General features: G+C 38.8%; 1 protein-coding gene across 1 annotated transcript in view; it reads left to right on the top strand.

The window, feature by feature from the left end:
• Window positions 1-19,888, top strand: part of LOC150081103 (laminin subunit alpha-2-like) — a 707,948-nt gene that overhangs the window by 22,268 nt on the left and 665,792 nt on the right. Inside the window, exon 2 of the mRNA XM_090380924.1 lies at window positions 16,461-16,593. Coding sequence (XP_090237050.1) covers window positions 16,461-16,593 — 133 coding nt within the window. The remainder of the gene's footprint in view (window positions 1-16,460; window positions 16,594-19,888) is intronic.

Raw genomic sequence — 19,888 nt, 5'->3', positions numbered from 1 at the left:
GATGAGATCGAACCTAGGCATTTTCCACCAGAGTGGGGGAAGAAAACGCTACCTAGAAATCTACCAGTGTTCCAGTCCGCCCGCACCCGAAGAGGAATATAAATAAATCCTGGTCGTGAAATTGCTGATTACGTATTGACCATGTAGTTGCTGTTTCTCCTATTTACACGCTAAGTTAGTGCTTAGCGTCATTTTAGCTCGTAGTAAATCGCCGAACTAAGTGAACGCTTAACATCTAAGGACAGAATGCGGAACTGCTTGGCCCTCTGTATGCTAGTGACATCTGGTGTAATTATAGTGAACTTACCATGCCGCAGCGTAAACTACAGTTTGCGCCACAGAGTAGTAGATATCTTACTTTAGTCTAATATCCAACTTTAGTCTAATAAGATATCTACTACTCTGTGGTTTGGGCATAGTAGTAAATACTCTGTGGTCTGTAGTATAATAAACTCTCGCTTATTGCAAATCCATGTGTGGATTTGCAATGCATGATTTCTTTTCTTTTAAAATTAGATAATGCGTAGCATGCAAAGCTTTAGTGAGGGAATGCGAAATACGCCTATTGAGAGTTTTTTAATGATATCAAGTATTGCAATAAACGGAGTAAAAAAAAACTGCATTTTTATTATTTAATTATTTTTTTAAACTTTTTTGCCCATTAGCGTATACCGTATGTGTAATGTGCCTATTGTCTTTACTATGGCATTGTCTTCTGCATGTGCTAACTCGACTACTAATGGATTAATTTTTACATAATTATTATTAGCTATATGGTACCTGCATCAGCCAAAAAAAAAAAAAAGAATTCCCTGAGAGAGAGAAAGGAAGTAGAAGGGAGTCAGCAAGAAAGAGAAGAATGATGATATCCAGCTCATGACCCTGGGTGTGCCAAGCCCATACCACTAGATGTGAGCCCCTGCTGTTTTATAAATATTTGTCAAGTCATCGAAGATTTCATTAAAGTTGGGCCAGTTGAAACCAGACAATTATTCCTTCATTATTCGGCCATCCACATCGTGGCGAGATCCAATATTCCTTACATTTTGAGGGTACAGCTCTAAAACGATGTTCGCAGGCCGGCCGCTAGTTAGTACACCGGACCGAACCTATTGGTAACTCTCTAGGAGGCTTCTGGATCAGCTAGTGTATAATCTTGCTACCAGATAGTGACTGGAGGGAGTCCGAGTAGTGTGTATGTGGAGAGCATTGTCGAGGCCACGTTATGTCAAGGATCTGGGTATATTCTTACCATGGGTACGCCATATCCAAAAATTTCATTACTTCATACAGCATGTCCCACCCACTTTTTCTTACTATTGAATACACCATGAATTGTCAAACTAATAGAGCAAGCTTATCTGCGAAAAGATCTAAACCTCCCAAACACTTCCTAATTCATTTCACGTGGTCTCAATTCTAATTCCAATATACGTGGTCTCAATTCTAATCTCAACGATGTCCATTTCCACTTGCAGTCTGCCAAACCCCATGTACTTTTTCTGACAGAATCTCAGTTATCGGTTGATTCAACTACTGCTCATCTCAAATGCCCAAATTATTCGCTGTATGATTCCTTTCGCCTCAAAGGTGTACTTGTGCATATGTTCGTTCTGATATTCCCTTTCAGAGACCTAGCAATTTGGAATCTCCTCCCTTTGATCTTCTCTAGCTTAAAATCTCTCTACCTCATTGTGTCAAATTCATCTGTTGTCTCTACCGTTCTCCCAACTCCACTAATCACTTGGAGCTCTTTGACTTCCTCTCTTTGCAACTTGACTTTCTCCAGTCCAACTTTCCTAACAGTGAGGTAATTTTCCTTGGTGATTGTAATGTTCACAACTCCAGCTGGCTTCCGTTTTCTAGTCGCACTGATCCAGCTGGTCGAGATGCTGAGGCTTTTGCAATTACTAATGACCTTGCACAGATTGTTCATTTACCTACAAGAATACCAGACAATACTAATCATACAGCCAATATGCTTAATCTTTTTCTCACAAACAACCCTTCTAAGTACACGGTCGAAGTGAGTGGACCTTTAGGCACCCACGCATCACAACTTGGTGATTGTCTCTTCTCCAATGGAACCTTTATCTCATGGCTATTCCGAACCTCGTGTTGTTTGGCATTACAAGAATGCAAAATGGGATGACCTGCGAGACTTCTTTTCTTTTTTTCCTTGGTCGGATTACTGTTTCAAAACTTCTGATGTCAACGTTTGTTTCTATCATGTCAGTGAAATTATTCTTGCGAGAATGGAATCCTTTATCCCACACTCCCTTTAAAATAACTGTTGGAATACAAGTTTAGGCTTATAATTTTGTACTGAAATTGAAATTTTATTGAAAGTAAATCGAAATCATGACTCAGACCAGAGCAACAAAGCAAAAGGCTCAAGCTAATGGGAGTGCTCTGGCTCAGAGGAGAACTGAGGGGGGCAGTTGCCCTCTGAATCACAGCCTTTTAAAATGCACTGCTTGCATGATGTTTGTGGAGCAATCGGGTACGGGACATGATATTGACATGCGGGATGTCTTTGTGTGTGCACTATGCAAGGAGTGTAATGAAATCAGGCAACAACTCAGTGAGACCGGCAGAATTACTTAACAAGTACAGGTCACTGTTGAAAAAAAGCTATGAATTAGGGTTGAATTTGAAAGTGTCTGCAATAATGCCCAGACATGATAGGAGGGAGTATATGATGAGAGTCTTGTCGATCAATTCGGCCCTGGAAAGATTGTGGAAGGCTAAGGGGTAGAATTTTTTTTTTTTTTCAGCCTGGACTGTACTTGTTAACAGAAGAGACTGCTTCTACAGGGATGGGATACACTTAAATAGAAAGGGTGCAAGAATATTTGCTGATGCTATCGAGGCAGTGTTAGGTGAGTCGGAAAACTGCTAGCTTGGGGGGATACAAAGACTAATAAATTAACAGTAGCCACTGGCAGAGGTGAAAGTGATCCTTGCACTGCTTCTATTGGAATGAGCAGAAGCCTGAAAAACAAGATTCAGGATATTTCAGAGACTGCCGGGAGTCATTGCGGTACAAGTAAACACATGGGTTGTGTTAGGGTAGCTAAGAATAGAAACAGGTGCATGTATACTTGCGTGTACACCAATGCTAGGAGTTTGGTAAATAAATTTGATGAATTTAAGGTATTGCTCAAAGCATCAAAGGTGGATATTGTTGGGATATCAGAGACTTGGTGTCACACAGATATAAGGAATGCAGAACTGGAATTTGGGGAGTACAATGTCTACAGAAAGGATAGACAGAATAGGAAGGCAGGAGGGGTTATGCTATTAGTTAAAAAACACAAAATCCAAGGGAGTGAAGCCAGTCGACATCACTGGACAGTGCAGTGTCGAGTCAGTTTGGTGTGACATAAGCATTGGGAGATCAAAATTGAGAGGAGTGTGCTATAGGCTTAATGACTCTGATGAGTATTATAAGAAACTGTACAAGGAAATAGTGGGTCAGTACATCAGAGTCTTATAATGGGGGATTTTAACTTCCCAGATATTCACTGGAATTTGTGGGTTGGTCACTCACACACTAGCAAGGCTTTTGTGGATTTATTGGATGATTGTTTTCTATATCAGCATGTTCGGGAGGCAACTAGAGGGAGTAATGCTCTTCATTTGATTATCAGTAGTGATTCTTCATGCATTAAGAATCTGCAGATAAAGGAACCACTAGGTGGCAGTGATCACAGTGTGCTGAAGTGGGATTTACTGAAAGAGGTAACCACCAAAGGGAAGGGTTATTGCTTTCGTAAAGGCGACTACGATGGTCTCAGACTGTATTTAAATTCTATACAGTGGGACCAACTGAAGATGTTACCAACAGCAAATTCAAAATGGGAAGCATTCAAAGAACTTATCTTGGAAGCTAATGGGCTTTACCTACCAACTAAGAAATATTGTTCAAGGTTTAGGCCTAAATGGATCTCAGATGAACTAATGAGACATATGACAGAGAAGAAAAATGCATGGGATACATATAAATTAACACGTGATACAGAGGCCTATGATAGATACAAGTTTATCTGTAACCAAGTTACAAAGGAGGTTAGGCAGGCAAAGGCAGATTACGTGAAATCTTTGGCAAGGGATGCAAAGAAAAACAGCAAGGAGTTCTTTACTTATGTAAACTCTAGAAGGAAGGGGATGAATCAGATTGGTCCACTTGATATCGATGGGTCAACTGTTGATGATCCTGCTCAGGTAGCTAACAAACTAAATGAATATTTTGCATCGACATTCACACATGAGGAGTTATTCAGCGAGGGGGAATGCCAGAGGTGTATTCAACTCTGGCAGTAACCTAGAGAATCTTGTAATAACTGAGAGTAAAGTCGAGGATGAATTGTTGAAGATAAACACAAGAAAGGCACCTGGAGTGGATGGGATCTATCCAGTTATATTAAAGGAGGCAGCAAAGGAAGTAAGCAAACCCTTAACCATAATTATGAGAGCTTCCTTGGACTCAGAGGAGATACCCACAGACTGGAGATGTGCAAATGTGACACCAATTCACAAAGGAGGATCAAAGGCTGATACAAGTAATTATAGACCTGTGAGTTTAACTTCTGTTCCAGGAAATTTAATGGAGGTACTGGTGAAAGAAGCACTGCAGGATCATCTAGACAACAAGACTTCAGTTATAGCTCAGACACAGCATGGTTTTGTTAAGGGGAAGTCTTGCCTGACCAATTTGATTGGATACTATGATGCAGTCACAAAAGAACTGGATGCAGGGAATAACTTTGATATTATATACTTGGATCTCAGAAAGGCTTTTGATACTGTTGCACATGGAAGACTGCTCCACAAATTGGAGCAGTGTGACATTGGAGGCAAATTGCTGCTATGGATAAAAGGGTTGTTGAGGGGGAGAAGACAGAGAGTAGTAATCAATGGACACTGCTCATCGTACACTAATGTTATCAGTGGAGTCCCTCAGGGTTCAGTGTTGGGTCCATTATTGTTTTCTGTATTTATAAATGATATTGATGATGGTATATCAAGCTTAATGTCCAAGTTTGCAGACAGTACAAAGGTTGGCAGGGTTGTTAAGGACACTATTGACACTAGGCTGCTGCAACAGGATCTGGAAAGGTTGAGCAGATGGGCTGAGAGGTGGCAAATGAAGTTTAACATTGACAAATGTAAAGTACTGCATATGGGAAACAGCAACCCCAGATCAACGTATCAACTCTGTGGTAGAGAAAGAAAAGGACCTGGGGGTAATTGCGCAGGCAGATATGAAGTTCTCTGAGCAGTGCAGACGGGCTGCAAGAGTAGCTCATGGTGTCTTGTCAATGATATACAGGAATTTTTCTAGCAGGGATAAGGAGGTAATTATTCCCTTGTATAAGGCAATGATCAGGCCGCACCTTGAGTACTCTATACAGGTCTGGAGGCCTCATTTCAATAGGGATGTGGAGGTGCTGGAACGAGTACAGAAAAGGGCAACAAGATTAGTGACTGGAACAAAGGGGTACTCTTACGAAGAAAGGCTTAAGTTTTCCAATTACAGTGTCTGGAGACTAGGCACCAGCGAGGTGATCTGATAGAGGTGTATAAAGTCTTGAATGTTTTGAGCATACTTAATGCTGATGGGATTGTTCCTCTTGCTCAGAATAATCACCTGAGAGGGCATAAATTCAAATTAAAGAAAGAGATGTAGGATAGACGTGCGGAAATTTGCCTTTAGCCAGTGGGTAGTTGGTTGGTGGAACAGACTTCCATCCCTTGTCGTGGAAGTTGATAGGCTAAATAAATTTAAGGCTGAGCTGGACAGGTATGGAAGATTTAACACAAGAAAAGTAGAACAAGCATTAAGGGAAAACAAAGGATTTAAATCAGCAGCCATGAGCAGTAATACAGAAAGACAAATGATACTGAAACTGAAGAATAGCGATGGTGTACTTATAAATAGCAGAGAAGGCATAATTCAAATAGCAGAAGACTACTATAGAGAATTATACAAGGAGCGAGGGAATGATACCAGCAGTGGGGAAGATGGATTGCAAAGTAGCAACACATACGACATACCCGATATTCTTCCTGTTGAGGTAGAACATGCATTGAAGAAAATGAAGAATCGGAAAGCCCCGGGGGAAGATGAAGTTACTGTAGAGTTGTTAAAATTGGGAGGAAGAGACATAACACAAAAACTGGCAAGGCTCTTCACAAAGTGCATTAGAAAAGGTGTGATGCCTAAGCAGTGGAATAATGCAATCATAGTTTTGCTGCATAAGAAAGGAGATAAATCAGAAATTGGAAATTATAGACCAATTAGCTTGTTATCCCATATCTACAAGTTGTTCACAAGGGTCATTACTAACAGATTAGAAAGAATACTTGATGAGAATCAACCGAAAGAGCAAGCTGGCTTTAGGACAGGATTCTCAACTATGGATCACCTTCACGTAATATCACAGCTAATGGAGAAAGCAAATGAATATAAAACACCATTATGCCTGGCATTTGTGGATTATGAAAAGGCATTTGACTCTATACAGCATAAGGCAATGTTTCAGGCACTGGAAAGACAAGGCATAGATACTCCATATATTATGATTTTGAAGAAAATATATGAGAGTGCTACATCCTTTATTAGACTAGACAAAGACAGTAGCAAATTTAAAATCGAGAAAGGAGTTCGACAAGGAGACACAATATCTCCGAAGCTGTTTACTGCTGCCTTTGAGGAAGCTTTCAGAAGATTAGACTGGTCGCAGAAAGGAGTCAATGTGAACGGAGAGTACCTAAACCATTTACGATTTGCAGATGACATTGTGGTCATAAGCCACGATCCCAAAGAATTAGAGGAAAATCTTAATCAGTTATGCACAGCTAGTAAGGATTTTGGACTAAAGATGAATATGGCTAAAACAAAAGTAATGATGAACAAGTATGCCACGGAAAGGGAAATAATGATTGAAGGAGCAGTAATTGAAAAGGTGGAGTTATATACTTATCTGGGACAAGTTATTAGCTGTAATAATGATAAATGGCTGGAAGTCAAGAGAAGAATAAATTTTGGATGGATAGCATTCAGGAAATATAGTCACATACTGAAGAGCAATATCCCAGTTTGTCTGAAACGTAAAATAATGAATCAATGTATACTCCCCACCATGACTTATGGAAGTGAAACTTGGGCACTCACCAAAAGAATGGAAGAGAAGCTAAGAACTACACAGTGAAGAATGGAACGGATTATATTGGGAATCAGACTGTTAGATAAGAAGAGAAACACATGGATTAGGCAGCAAACTCAAGTAAAGGACATTCTTATCAAAACTAAAGAACTAAAATGGTCTTGGGCAGGACACATAGCTCGAAGACATCATGACAGATGGACTAAGAAAATAACAGAATGGTACCCAAGAGGAGCTAGAAGAAAACCTGGAAGACAAAGGCGGAGATGGATAGATGAAATTCATGAGTTTTTGAGTAGTAAATGGATGGCCAGTGCTCAAAACAGAAAGAACTGGAAAGTTGCTGGAGAGGCCTTCATCCTGCAGTGGATTGAAAATGGCTGATGATGATGGACAGGTATTTCGTACGAACGGAGGGGTGAAGTGGAAGTGGGTTATTTTTTTTTTTTTGGCTGATGCTGCATAAGCTTGCTTTCTTGCATCATATGACTCTACGAATGCTAATGCTTTATCTAAACCTCGGTTTTCCAATAAATGTGCTAAGGCTGTTCAAGAGAAGAATGTTGCATATCGTAATTGGCTTGTTTCTAATTCTTCAGTTTCATTTTCTGCCTACACCAAAGCTCGCAACAATTGTAAAGCAGTTATTAATTAGTCCAAAATAGAGTTTGAACAAGCTAAGAGTAGAAAACTTGCTTCTTGCCCTAATGGTAGCCGAGCATTCTGGTCTCTTGCCAAAGCTATTGGCTCAAATTTTGCCCATCTCTGCTCCCAGCTCTGTCCAAACCAGATGGTTCTGTTGTCACTTCAGCCAAGGATAAAGCTGACCTGCTAGCATCCCATTTTTCTTCCAACTCATGTATTAATGATTTTGGTAAAACACCTCCCACCATTCCCAACATGCTCCATTCAATGCCTCGTGTGGTCTTCCGTCAGAAGGATTTTGACGAATCTTGATGCTAAGAAAGCTCCAGGTCCCGATGATATTTCTCCACTTGTTCTCAAAACCTGTGCTTCCGAACTTACTCCTATTCTTTGCCGCCTTTTTTCACTTTCTTATTCCAAAGGTGTTTTTCCTTCTGCTTGGAAATTTGCTCATATCTAACCAGTTCCTAAAAAGGGTGACAAATCTCTCCCATCCAATTACCGTCCCATTGCATTTACTTCTACTCTTTCTAAAGTAATGGAGAAATCAATTAACCGCCAACTCTTAAACTACCTAGAAACCTTCCGTCTGATCAACGATCGCCAGTATGGATTCCGTCAGTGTCGATCCACTGGTGATATTCTGGCTTATGTTACCCATTTATGGACTAATTCAATGGAAAGGTTCGATGAAACACAAGTAGTTGCTCTTGACATCTCAAAGGCTTTCGATCGTGTTTGGCATAAAGGTCTTCTAAACAAGCTTCCATCTTATGGTTTGCCAACTGTTTTTAGTAATTGGTTATCCTGTTTTCTCTCTGATCGCTCACTGAGGGTGGTGGTTGATGGCTCTCTGTCTTCTAACTTCTCCACTAATGCCATTGTCCCCCAAGGTTCAGTTCTTTCCCCCACTCTTTTCCTCTTGTATATTAATGACCTTCTTCCATTGACTGGATGTCCTATCCATAGTTTTGCCGATGATAGCACATTGCATTCCACTTTCCATTTTGAGAAACCTTGTCCTGCTCAATCAGCTTCAATTTCTCGAAAATCCACTACCAATTCCTTAAATGCCGATCTTCAGGTAATTCTCCAGTGGGGCAAAGACAACTTAGTTGATTTCAACCCTTCTAAAACTCAGTCTTGTCTTATATCTCGCAAGGATTCTTCTGCTCCTATGCTTATCTTTAGTGACACTCCAATTTCTAGACAAAATGATATATCTCTTTTCGGGATTATCCTGACTTCTAATCTCTCTTGGCACAAGCACATTACAAATATTGCTTCCTCTGCATCTAAAAAACTTGGTTTTCTCTTTTTTTTCTCTTGGCATTACTTTTCTTCCAAACAGCTGCTCACTCTGTATAAATCGCAAATACCCCCTGCCATGGAATATTGTTCCTACATCTGGGGTGGTGCACCCAAAAGCTCTCTCTCAGGCTTCTTGATTCCATTCAGAAGAGGGCAGTTAGGTTAATTAATGATTCATCTCTAACAGTCTCTCCACTCTGTCTCATAGACGTACTGTTTCTGCTGCATGCCTCTTCTACAGATACTTCCATGGGCACTTTTCTTCTGAATCGGCTTCTATAATTTCCGTTCTCTCTTTCAAAACAGTCCGAACATGTGCCGTCACCAGCCAACATCCATTTACTGTCCAACTTCAAACTCACAGAACCAACTTTTCATCTTCCTCGTTTATTGATTCAACTGCCGTTTTCTAGAACAACCTTCCTTCATACGTATTTGCTGAAAATTACAGTCTACAGAAGTTCAAGTCCAATGTCAACAAATACCTTCCTTTTGTCTTCTCAACCTCCAACCCAAGCACAGTACTAAGTACTATAGGTTCTAATGCTAATGCCGATGGGATTCTTCCTCTTGCTCAGAATAATCACCTCAGAGAGCATAAATTCAAATTGAGGAAGGACAGATGTCGGATTGATGTGCAGAAATTTTCCTTTGGCCAGCGGGTGGTTGGTTGGTGGAACCGACTTCCATCACTTGTTGTTGAAGTTGACAGCCTAAACAAATTTAAGGCTCAACTGGACAGGTATTTCGAACGAACAGAGGGGTGAAATGGGAGTGGTGTGTGTGTGTGTGTGTGTTGTTTTTTTTTTTTTTTTGGCTGATGCTGAATAAGCTTGCTTTCTTGCATCATATGCCTATGCTAATATCTCTCGTGTTTGGGGTTTATATAAAAAAAAAAAAAAAAAAAAATCTACATGTAATAACCAGATTTCCATTGGATTTTCATGAAATTTTATATTTGGATCGTTTGAAGTGATTTATTAAGCCTTCCCAAATTTAATTAAAATCGGACCAATAGAAAACTGGCATTTATTATATATATTTATATATTTACTCCAGGGGCTCACATCCGGTGAGTTATGGGCTTGGAAAATCCAGTGTCCTGAGCTGGATATCATCATTCTTCGCTTTCTTGTGATTCCCTTCTACTTCTGACTCTCTTCTCTCTCTCTCTCTCTTAGGGTAACGCAGAAATTTTTTTTTTTTTTTTTGGCTGGTGCAGCATAAGCCTTAGGCTTCCTTGCACCATATGGTCATTACTAATATACAGACTGGTGAATACACCTTCTTTGATTTTGGTATCACCAGGGCTGTTCGTGTGGTGGCTGTTTTTAAATGTGTTCTCAATTTATTAAAATTTTGTGGTTTGAAGCATAAAAAACCGAAAATGCATCTTACCATAAGGAAGAAGAGATAAAAAGGATTCATTAGACATATTTTATGTCTGAGTGGTAAATATTTAGGCTCTAAGACTAAAATAAAACTAATGGTTAGTGCATTCGAAGAATACTAAAGATAATGCAGCAGTTTAATGCTAATGAAATGAATTTAAAATTTGAAATATATGAGTGAATATTTAAAAATGTTGAAATCAGTGTCACCTTATGAATAAATAAATTCATTGACTGAAGTTATAAAAGGCGATAGTGTGAATATACTGGGGAAAAAAAAAAAAAAAAAAATATATATATATATATATATATATATATATATATATCTATAACCGATAATAAATATAAAATTAAAACATATGCCAGTAGTATGGAAAAACTGTAGAGCGAAAATTTAACATAAAAATTAAATCAACAGGAAGGGGGAAGTAAAGGGAACAAGACTGAAACTGTAGCTGAAAGCCTCCAAATAATTTAGAAATTCAATTAAATCCAATTAATAGTAAATCCATATTAAAATATAAGGCAAATAATATAGAAATTTAGCGGCACCCCCCAAGTAAGGTACCAGTTCCGAGAGACGTGAAATATCACCAAAACTACTAAAATAAAACAAAACAAACTAAACGAACTACTAAAATAAAACAAAGTAACAAAATAATAGACTGACCATTATGCCCCATATCAATGGAGGATCACGAAGCCAATAATGGTCATGGAATCGCTGCATTTCAATCGCTAGACAAATCGTCACAAAGGCGAAGCGATTTGAAGGACGAAACCACCCTTCCATCCTTCGATCAAACCACAAATGCAGAGGATCAATATTCACAGACAAAGATATGGATGTTTATTAGGAAAATCTCCAGTCAGCTATTGATCTGGTCCCAAAAAAGGATGTTTTTGATACTTGTGGGCGATTTTAATGCAAAAGTAGGCAAGACAGTTCGGAATGTGGTAGATTTGGTCTTGGCACTAGAAATGAGCAGGGTGAAAGTTTTTTTTAATTGAATTTTGTCATCTGAACAGTCTTGTCATATGTAACACCTGCTTTCAGCACCACCTGAGAAGGCTCTACACATGGAAATCTACTGATCATAAAACAAGAAATCAGATTGATTATATCCTTATACAGCAAAGGTGGCGTTCCATTTTAATCACTGCAAAAACACTTCCTGGAGCAGATTGTGACAGTGATCATCAGCTACTCCACAACGATCATGAATAAGGTTTTCCCTAGACGATTGGATGTAGAAAATATTCCAAACGATTATATGCTTGAAACAGGCAATTGTTTCCAAGCTCTATTAGAACTAGATGATGATATGCTGCCTGAGGAAATGTGGGAAAATACAAAAAAAAGCATTATTAAGGATTCAGCAAATAGACACATTAGAGAAAGGTCAGGAAACCTTGGATTACAGAAGCCACTTTCAAACTTATTGAACAGAGAACTGCAAAAACCCAGGGTGCACAAGGAAACAAAGAGTATCAGGAACCAAGCAAAGTCATGAAGCACAGTTTAAGCCAGGACAAACAGGATTATTTCAATCGAAAGTGTAAAGAAATCGAATACCAGAAACGAAACAACACTAAAAAGATATATGATGTAATTAAGTCCTTAAGACAAAAGTTCCGACCAAAACTTAATGTAATTAAGGACTCCAAGGGGAAAATTTTAACACAGAAGGACACAATCAAAGGAAGGTGGAAAGAATACTATGGGCAGCTCTTCCGAGTACCTGCTGGCACTAATAATCTGCCACCCCTTTTCAAGAGTGATCGTGAACCAGTTCCACTGAAGGAAGAAGTCGAAAAAGCTATCAGAGAACTAACAGGGGGCAAGTCACCTGGAATTGATGAAATCCCAGTGGAATTGATCAAAGCTACAGGTGTGAAGGGCACAAAGTTTTTTTTCATAAAATGATTGCAAGAATTTGGGAAATTGTACGGTGGCCATCAGATTGAAAGAAATCAATTTTCATCCCCTTACCAAAAAAAGGAGATCTGAAAATTTGCTCAAATTACAGGACTATTAGCCTAATTTCTCATGCTAGCAAGATTCTTCTTAAAATCATATTAAACAGAATCTCAAGAAAACTTGAAGAAATGCCAGAAGAGCAACCAGGTTTCAGAAGGGGTAGAGGAACCAGAGATCAGATCTTAAGCCTAAGCCTGATTATAGAAAAATGCAAAGAATTCAATGTTCCAGTCGTTTTGTGTTTTATAGATTATGCAAAAGCATTTGATTGTGTTCAACATGAGAAATTATGGGAAACGATGACTATTATGGGTTTCCCAATCCACATAATTCAGCTGATTAAGCTACTTTACCAGGAACAGGAAGGAACTGTGAGAACAAAAACACAGACTTTCTATCAATTTTCAAGTCAACTAACTTTATGTGAAATTGAAGGTAGAAATATGTTTATTCAATCAATTATTATCCAATAGGTAACGGTGTCAGGCAGGGCTGTATTTTGTCACCTCACTTTTTTAATCTTTATGCCAAAGATATCATGCATTAAGCTTTGGAAGATTTAGAGACTGGCATCAAAATTGGAGGACTGAAGACAAACAACCTTCGTTATGCAGATGATACTGTGCCAATTTGTAATTCTAAGGATCATCTTAAAGAAACTCTGAGGAGAGTATGTGAAGCAAGTAAGAAAAAAGGATTGTTTCTGAATGTGTGTAAAACTAAAATTATGGTGATAATCTCAGTTCCAGTAAAGTGAAGGTACTGGGCAAGATATCGAAGAAGTTGATGAATTTGATTACTCAGGGTCAAGAATAAATAAAAATAGTGACTGCTCAAACAATGTAAAGAGACTATAGGAAATTGCTAAAACGTTGGTTGCTGATCTGATAAAATTATGGAGAGATCATGATCTGCCCCTAAAGATGAAATTTAGAATCACTTGCTTCGTTAATTTTTCCAGTTGCCACTTATGGATGTGAAGGATGGAATCAGAAAAGAGTTTACAGGAAGAAAATTGAGGCATTTGAAATGTGGTGTTAAAGAATACTGTGTATTGCTTACTTGGATCGAAGAACAAATGAATGGGTATTGAATAAAATTGGCAGGCCTAAAATTCTTCTTCAAAGCATCAACAGAAGAAAACTCAAATTTTTTGGTCATATAGTAAGAAGGGAAAACCATTCTGTTGAAGAATATAATGGAAGGAAAAACCAAGGAGAAGAGGTGCAGAGGAAAACCTGCAACTAGGTGGAAGGATACGATGAGTGAACTTTTGGGCATGACACTTTGCAATGTTGCTTGTATAGCACATGATCGATGCAGTTGGAGGAATTTGTTGGTGGCCACAACAGCTCCTCAGGGAGCTATATGCCTGGAAGAAGAACAGCTGTTTAAGAATTACTTGCAATAACATCCTATGTTCGATATCAAATGAAATACACATTGAGAATGAAGTATACACTACTATCAATTTTCAAGTCGATTTAACTTTATGTGAAATGATGGTAGAAATATGTTTATTCAATCAATTAGTCTCCTGTAGATAACATTTTTCTTTCCAGTTACAAGTCATGTTGGGGAAGACAAATCTTAGTTAAGTTATAAATGGTTTTATGGTTTAATAGTGTATGAACACTGTCTTCTGAAAAGAATTCAAAGTTTTATGTTTAAAACAGCTCAACTTTATTCTTATTTTTACATAAATATATAATAATTTTATTTATCATCAATTTGCTATACATAGAACAAACAATTTGACCAGTTCCAGAGTTTCATGAACCCCTGGAACTGGTCTACAGACCCCTATAGGTTCGTGGACCCTAGTTTGGGAAATGCTGTAGTAGGTGGTACACACTGCTGACTAGCAAAGGAACTAGCTCCTTACGTGTTCTGCATACTGATAGCAGAATATCCCCTGCTTGGATTTCACCAAAAAATAAAACTCTTTAGGGAATTTTGACTGACATTTAGTTTTATTAGAGTTTATTACATTTTGGTTTGACACTAATCAGTGTTTCCTGAGTGACGGTAATCAATGTCTCAACTAGATGGTAGATACTTTTGTTAGTAGGTTTTCGTTGTTTTATTTTTATATACAAATTATAATGAATTCCTCAAATGCACAGCTGCAAAGTAGACAAATTAGCATTAAAACAAATGAAGTAGGTTCATTATTTGTTTTAAGAATCATAAATCTTCTTAAACTGTGACCAGGATGATATTTGAACTTGAATATACCGTATTTCCCCATGTATAAGACGCACCTTAATTTTGGGGCCCGAAATTTGAAAAAAAATGTATTACATAAAGTTATTGAACTCAAGTTTTATTCATCATAAAATTCATACAACTCCTCATCACTGTCAAAACTCCTATCCATTAGCTTGTCCCCATTTGTGTCTGAACGAATCACTGTCTTCATATATTGCCTCGTCCTCAGTTCCATCTATGGCATTTGAAATGCCACACTTCTTAAATGACTTGACAATGATTTCAATCTTGATATTATCCCAGGATCTTTTCACCCAGGTACAAACTTCTCCTATTGTTGGTTTCTTCACTCTTCCTGCTGGTGTCAAATTGTCCCCAGAAGACTTCATCTATTGGTTCCATTCGTCTCTCACGGCAGCTTTGAAGGGTTTGCTGACATCAAGTGGTTATAGCTGGAATGTCAAGCCTCCAGATATGACGGCAAGTTTTGTTTTTTGTTCTGCAGCAATCTTTGTGTTTTTTGTTATGTGTGCCCTGAACTGATCAAGCACCAATAGGGCAGGTTTACGTAAGAGCCCACCTGGTCTCCTGCTCCAAACTTTCTCAAACCAGATCTTCATACTATCCTGATCCATCCAACCCTTGTCATGAACGTGGACAATAACTCCTCGAGGAATGTCTTCTTTTGGCATTGTTTTGCATTTGAAAATCAGCATAGGAGGCAGCTTGGTTCTTTCGGCACAACAAGCTAGAACAACTGTATAATGGCTCTTTTCGTGTCCACTTGTCTTCACAGTTACAGTTTTCACCCCCTTCTTATCAACAGTTCTGTTACTTGGGACATCAAATTGAAGGGGGACTTTGTCCGTATTTGCAATCTGTCCCAACTCAAACTGATGTGTCTTCCGACATTGAATTAAAAAACGATGAAATTCAAGGACCTTCTGCTCATAGCTTTCAGGCATCTTTTGGGCAAGTCTGGTGCATGTACGCATGCTTAGTCCATTCCGTTTCATGAACCTGAAGCATCAATTGTGTCCTCCTTTGAAATCAACTTCTTTTTCATCAGCAATTCTTCTTGCCTCATGCTGAAGCATCTTTGTGGACACAGGAATTCCAATTGCTCTTTGCTCTTCAATTCCCTCTCTAAATCAGGCCATTTTTGCTGACTTGCCTCTCATGGCCTTCTTCTGCCGTTCCATTTTCAGTAGGGTTTCTTCTTCCCATAGCCAGTCTCAGATTGTTTTCTCAGTTGGAGGAGGACCAAACTTAAGTTCAGTAGCACGATTTCCATTCACTTTTGCAAACTGGATCACTTTTAACTTGAATTCAGCACTGTACGAAAATCTTTTCTGAGCCAATTCTGGGCAGAGCGTGGCAAAACGTAACCTAATATACCGGTAACAAGTGCGAAACAATGAGTGCAAAGACAAGCGTGAAAAAGCGGGAAATGCAATTAAAAAAATCTACAGCCACTGTATAAGATGCACCCAGTTTGTAGACCCCAAATTTTTCGAAAAAAGGTGCGTCTTCTACATGGGGAAATACGGTATTTCAATATATTAGAGTGGATAAAGCTGAGGTATTTCTGCACCCAAGGCAGTTATTCAGAAATGTATGCCCCCTTTCTTCCTGACTGTGGCATGTGCAATGAACTTGTACTATTATATCCTTTAAATTTAGTGTGCCTTTTCAACCTGGTATCTTTAAATTAAAAATCTTTAATTTTTTTCTTCTTTCTTATCCTAGATGGCAATCCTACAAGAGGACTGTTTCCAAATGTATTCAACTTAGCAAGTGGTGCAAAAATCTTTGTAAATGCAACATGTGGAGAAGCTGGTCCTGAAGTATATTGCAAACTTGTTGAACATGGTTACATTAGGTAAGATATAGCTATCTTAAGATAAATCTAAAAATAATTATTTTTCATAATTGTGTATGTTGAATCCATTGGCAAGACTGAATATAGTACCTTTCTTCTTGCAATTTATCAAAACATTTGAGTTGCATCTTAATGCCCAAGAAACTGATTTTCTGACACTGTATACCAAGAAGTGGTTTTTATCTTGGCAAAATAATGCAAGAACATCTATACAGCACCAGACAAAAAAAAAAAAAAAAATTACTACAGACCTGTAAGGTTAACTTTTTGTGCCTGAGAAAACAAAGTCAGTAGTTAAAGAAGTAATACAAGGTGGTATTATATGGCAATCACAGATGTACATCATATTTTCAGTATATATCCGTGATTAAAAAGTAAATTTTTTTCCACTTTCTGAATTTCTTATTTATATATCCCTCTTTGTAGGAGCTTCCATAGCCAGGTGGGCAGGAGCAGCAGTGAGTAGCACACACTTCTTGATTAGACCGGGGTTCGAGCCCATGACTACCAAATACAGTGGATGTGGAAAGGTCAGGGAATGACCACCGTATATCCCCGGAGCAATATGGCCTTAGTTGCTAATGCTCCTAAAAACCAAACAACAACCCTATTTGTAATTTTTTATATCTCTGTTAATATTAGCACAAAAGAGAGATTTGCCTTTAATGTTAACTACCCTACCTGTCACCTCCTCATCTCTGCTAGCAAAATTCCTGTATATCATTGATAAAACTCCATGTAGATGCAAAATATTCATTCAGGTTTTCAGCTACCTGAGCAGGATCATCAACAGTTGAACCATCAATATCAAGTGGACCAATGTAATTCATCCCCTTCCTTCTAGTGTTTATATAAGTAAACACTTTCCTGTTTTTCTTTGCCAAAGAGTTCTCATAATCTGCCTTAGCTTGTCTAATCTCCTTTGTGACTTTATTGCAGACTAGTTTATAGCTACTGTAGGCTTCTGTATCACCTGATAATTTATGTGCATCCCATGCATTTTTCTTCTTTGCCACACATCTTGTTACTTCATCAAACATCCATTTAGGTTTTAGCCTTGATCATTATTTCTTAGTTGGTTATGAAAAGCCTAGTAGCTTCCATGATTATTTTCTTCAATGCTTCCCATTTAGAATTTTACTAATGGTAAAGTAGTCCCACTATACAGAATTTAAAAACTGTTTGAGTCTACTGTAGTCGCTTTTACGAAAGCAAAAACCCTTCTGTTTACACTTGCTGGTAGTTACGTCGTTAAGTAAATCACACATCAATACACTATGATCACTGCTACCTTGTGGTTCTTTTATCTTCAGATTCTTAATGCATGAATAATCACTGCTGGTAATCAGATCGAGAATTTTACTCCCTCTTATTGACCCTCTAATGTGCTGCTGTAGAAAACAGTCATCCAATAAATCCATAGCAAGTTTTGCTAGCATGTGAGTGACCAACCAACAAGTTCTAGTCAATATCTGGAAATTTTTATAATTCCCCATTATAAGACATTCTGAGCCTGCACTTTCTCTGTATAGTTATTTATTGTGCTCATCACAGTGATTAAGCTATAACACACTCCTACTCTTGGTGCCTCCGTAGCCAGGTGGGCAGGAGCAGCAGCGTGTAGCACACACTTCATGATTAGACCAGGGTTCGAGCCTGTTACCACCAAATACAGAAGATGCAGAAAGGTTGGATGACCACCGCATATCCCCGGAGCAATATGGCCTTAGTTGCTAATGCTCCTAAAAACCAAATAACAAACAAACAAACTCCTACTCTCATTTTTGCTTTCTCAGTGCTTATGTGACACCATACTGACTCAACATTGTACTGGCCACTCATGTCAACTGGATGCACTGCCTTAGATTTTATGTGTTTCTTAACTAAGAACATAATCCCCCTCCCCTCTTATCTTGTCTGTCCTTTCTGTTCTGACTGTTGACCCTATGACTGAGGTTACATCATTTGCTGACCTGAGATTTAAAAGTGTGTGGGCTTTGTATTTGTGTGATGTCGTGTACCATTGTTCATCTGGTCGTTTGGCTGCTGGAACCCTGCTGAGCCCCAATATTGCCCCACTTTTGCCCTGTGGAGGCAGACCAGGAACCCAGTAGACTTATTTACTCTGGTAGGTCCTGCCGCATAATTTTCTGAGATTTCAGCAGAGGACCTTAAAAAAAAATAATTTATTTATTTTTTAACTAATCGATTGCGTGAGAGTGGTGTTACTTGAATTTGAAAAGGCTGAAATATGGGCAAAAGGTGATTAGGACATGTTTAAATTTAGGTGTGTGGGGCTTTCACTAGCGTATAGATGGAGAAGGGAGGGAGACTGAAGAGAGAAAGGCAGAAGTATGGAGCCAATAGAGAAGGCAGCCTCAGGTTTCAGTGTGGCATGCCCATGCCCCACCAGAGGGGGGAAATGGGGATGGCAAGGAGGGGAGGAAACAAAAAAAATGTCTCCCCCAGGGAAATGTAATTCAAAGATAAGGGGGGGGGCTAGGGTTGCGCCCTTCACAGTTATCCGAACACAGCTCAAGTATTTACTTATTCTATGATGACTCACAGCAGTCCTTGAAATCCCCAACACCTTGCTTTCCAGGTTGCTGCACGTTCCAATAGAAGCAGTGCAAGAATCACTTTTGTCTCTGCCTGTGGCTGCAGTTAATCTTTTAGTCTGTGCATCCCCACAAAGCTTGCAGTTTTCTGACCCACCTAATGCTGCCTCATTAGCATCAGCAAATATTCTTGCACTCTTTCTGTTTAGGTGCATTCCATCCCTCTAGAAGCATTCTCTCCTGTTAACAGGCACAGACTATGCTGTGAAAAATTCTACCCCATGAGCCTTGTATAATCTTTCAAGGACCAAATTGATTGGCAAGGCTCTCATCATATATTCTGTCCTCTTGTGTGTGTGGGCAGACTTGCAGACACTATCAAATTTAATGCTAACTAATGACTTTTCCTCAGCATTGCTGTGTACTTGTTAATCAAATCCTTAGATCTCCTCTTAATGTCATTAGTGCTAACATGTACAACAGTATCACCTTTTGTGCCCTTAAAAGATGATATCTGCTCTACAGTGTTATTAACTTCTGCCCCAGGCAGACAAGCCTGGTCTTATTCCACTTATCCTTTTTTGCACAATATATTTCCCATTTCCTTGATAATAGTCACCAACAATAACTACCTCCTGTGGTACCAGTGCATTCTGCCTTGGGGCCACCACTGTGTTGCCTGATGTGCAAGTGTAAGCCTTGGCATTGAGGTAAGCAGCTGGGAGCTTGATGGGCCT

The sequence above is a fragment of the Mastigoproctus giganteus genome, chromosome 9 (assembly GCF_048544385.1).
Source record: "Mastigoproctus giganteus isolate SK-2022 chromosome 9, ASM4854438v1, whole genome shotgun sequence".
Taxonomy (NCBI): Eukaryota; Metazoa; Arthropoda; class Arachnida; order Uropygi; family Thelyphonidae; genus Mastigoproctus; species Mastigoproctus giganteus.
Note: the sequence above shows the minus strand (reverse complement) of the source record. Positions and strands in the feature narration are given on the sequence as shown.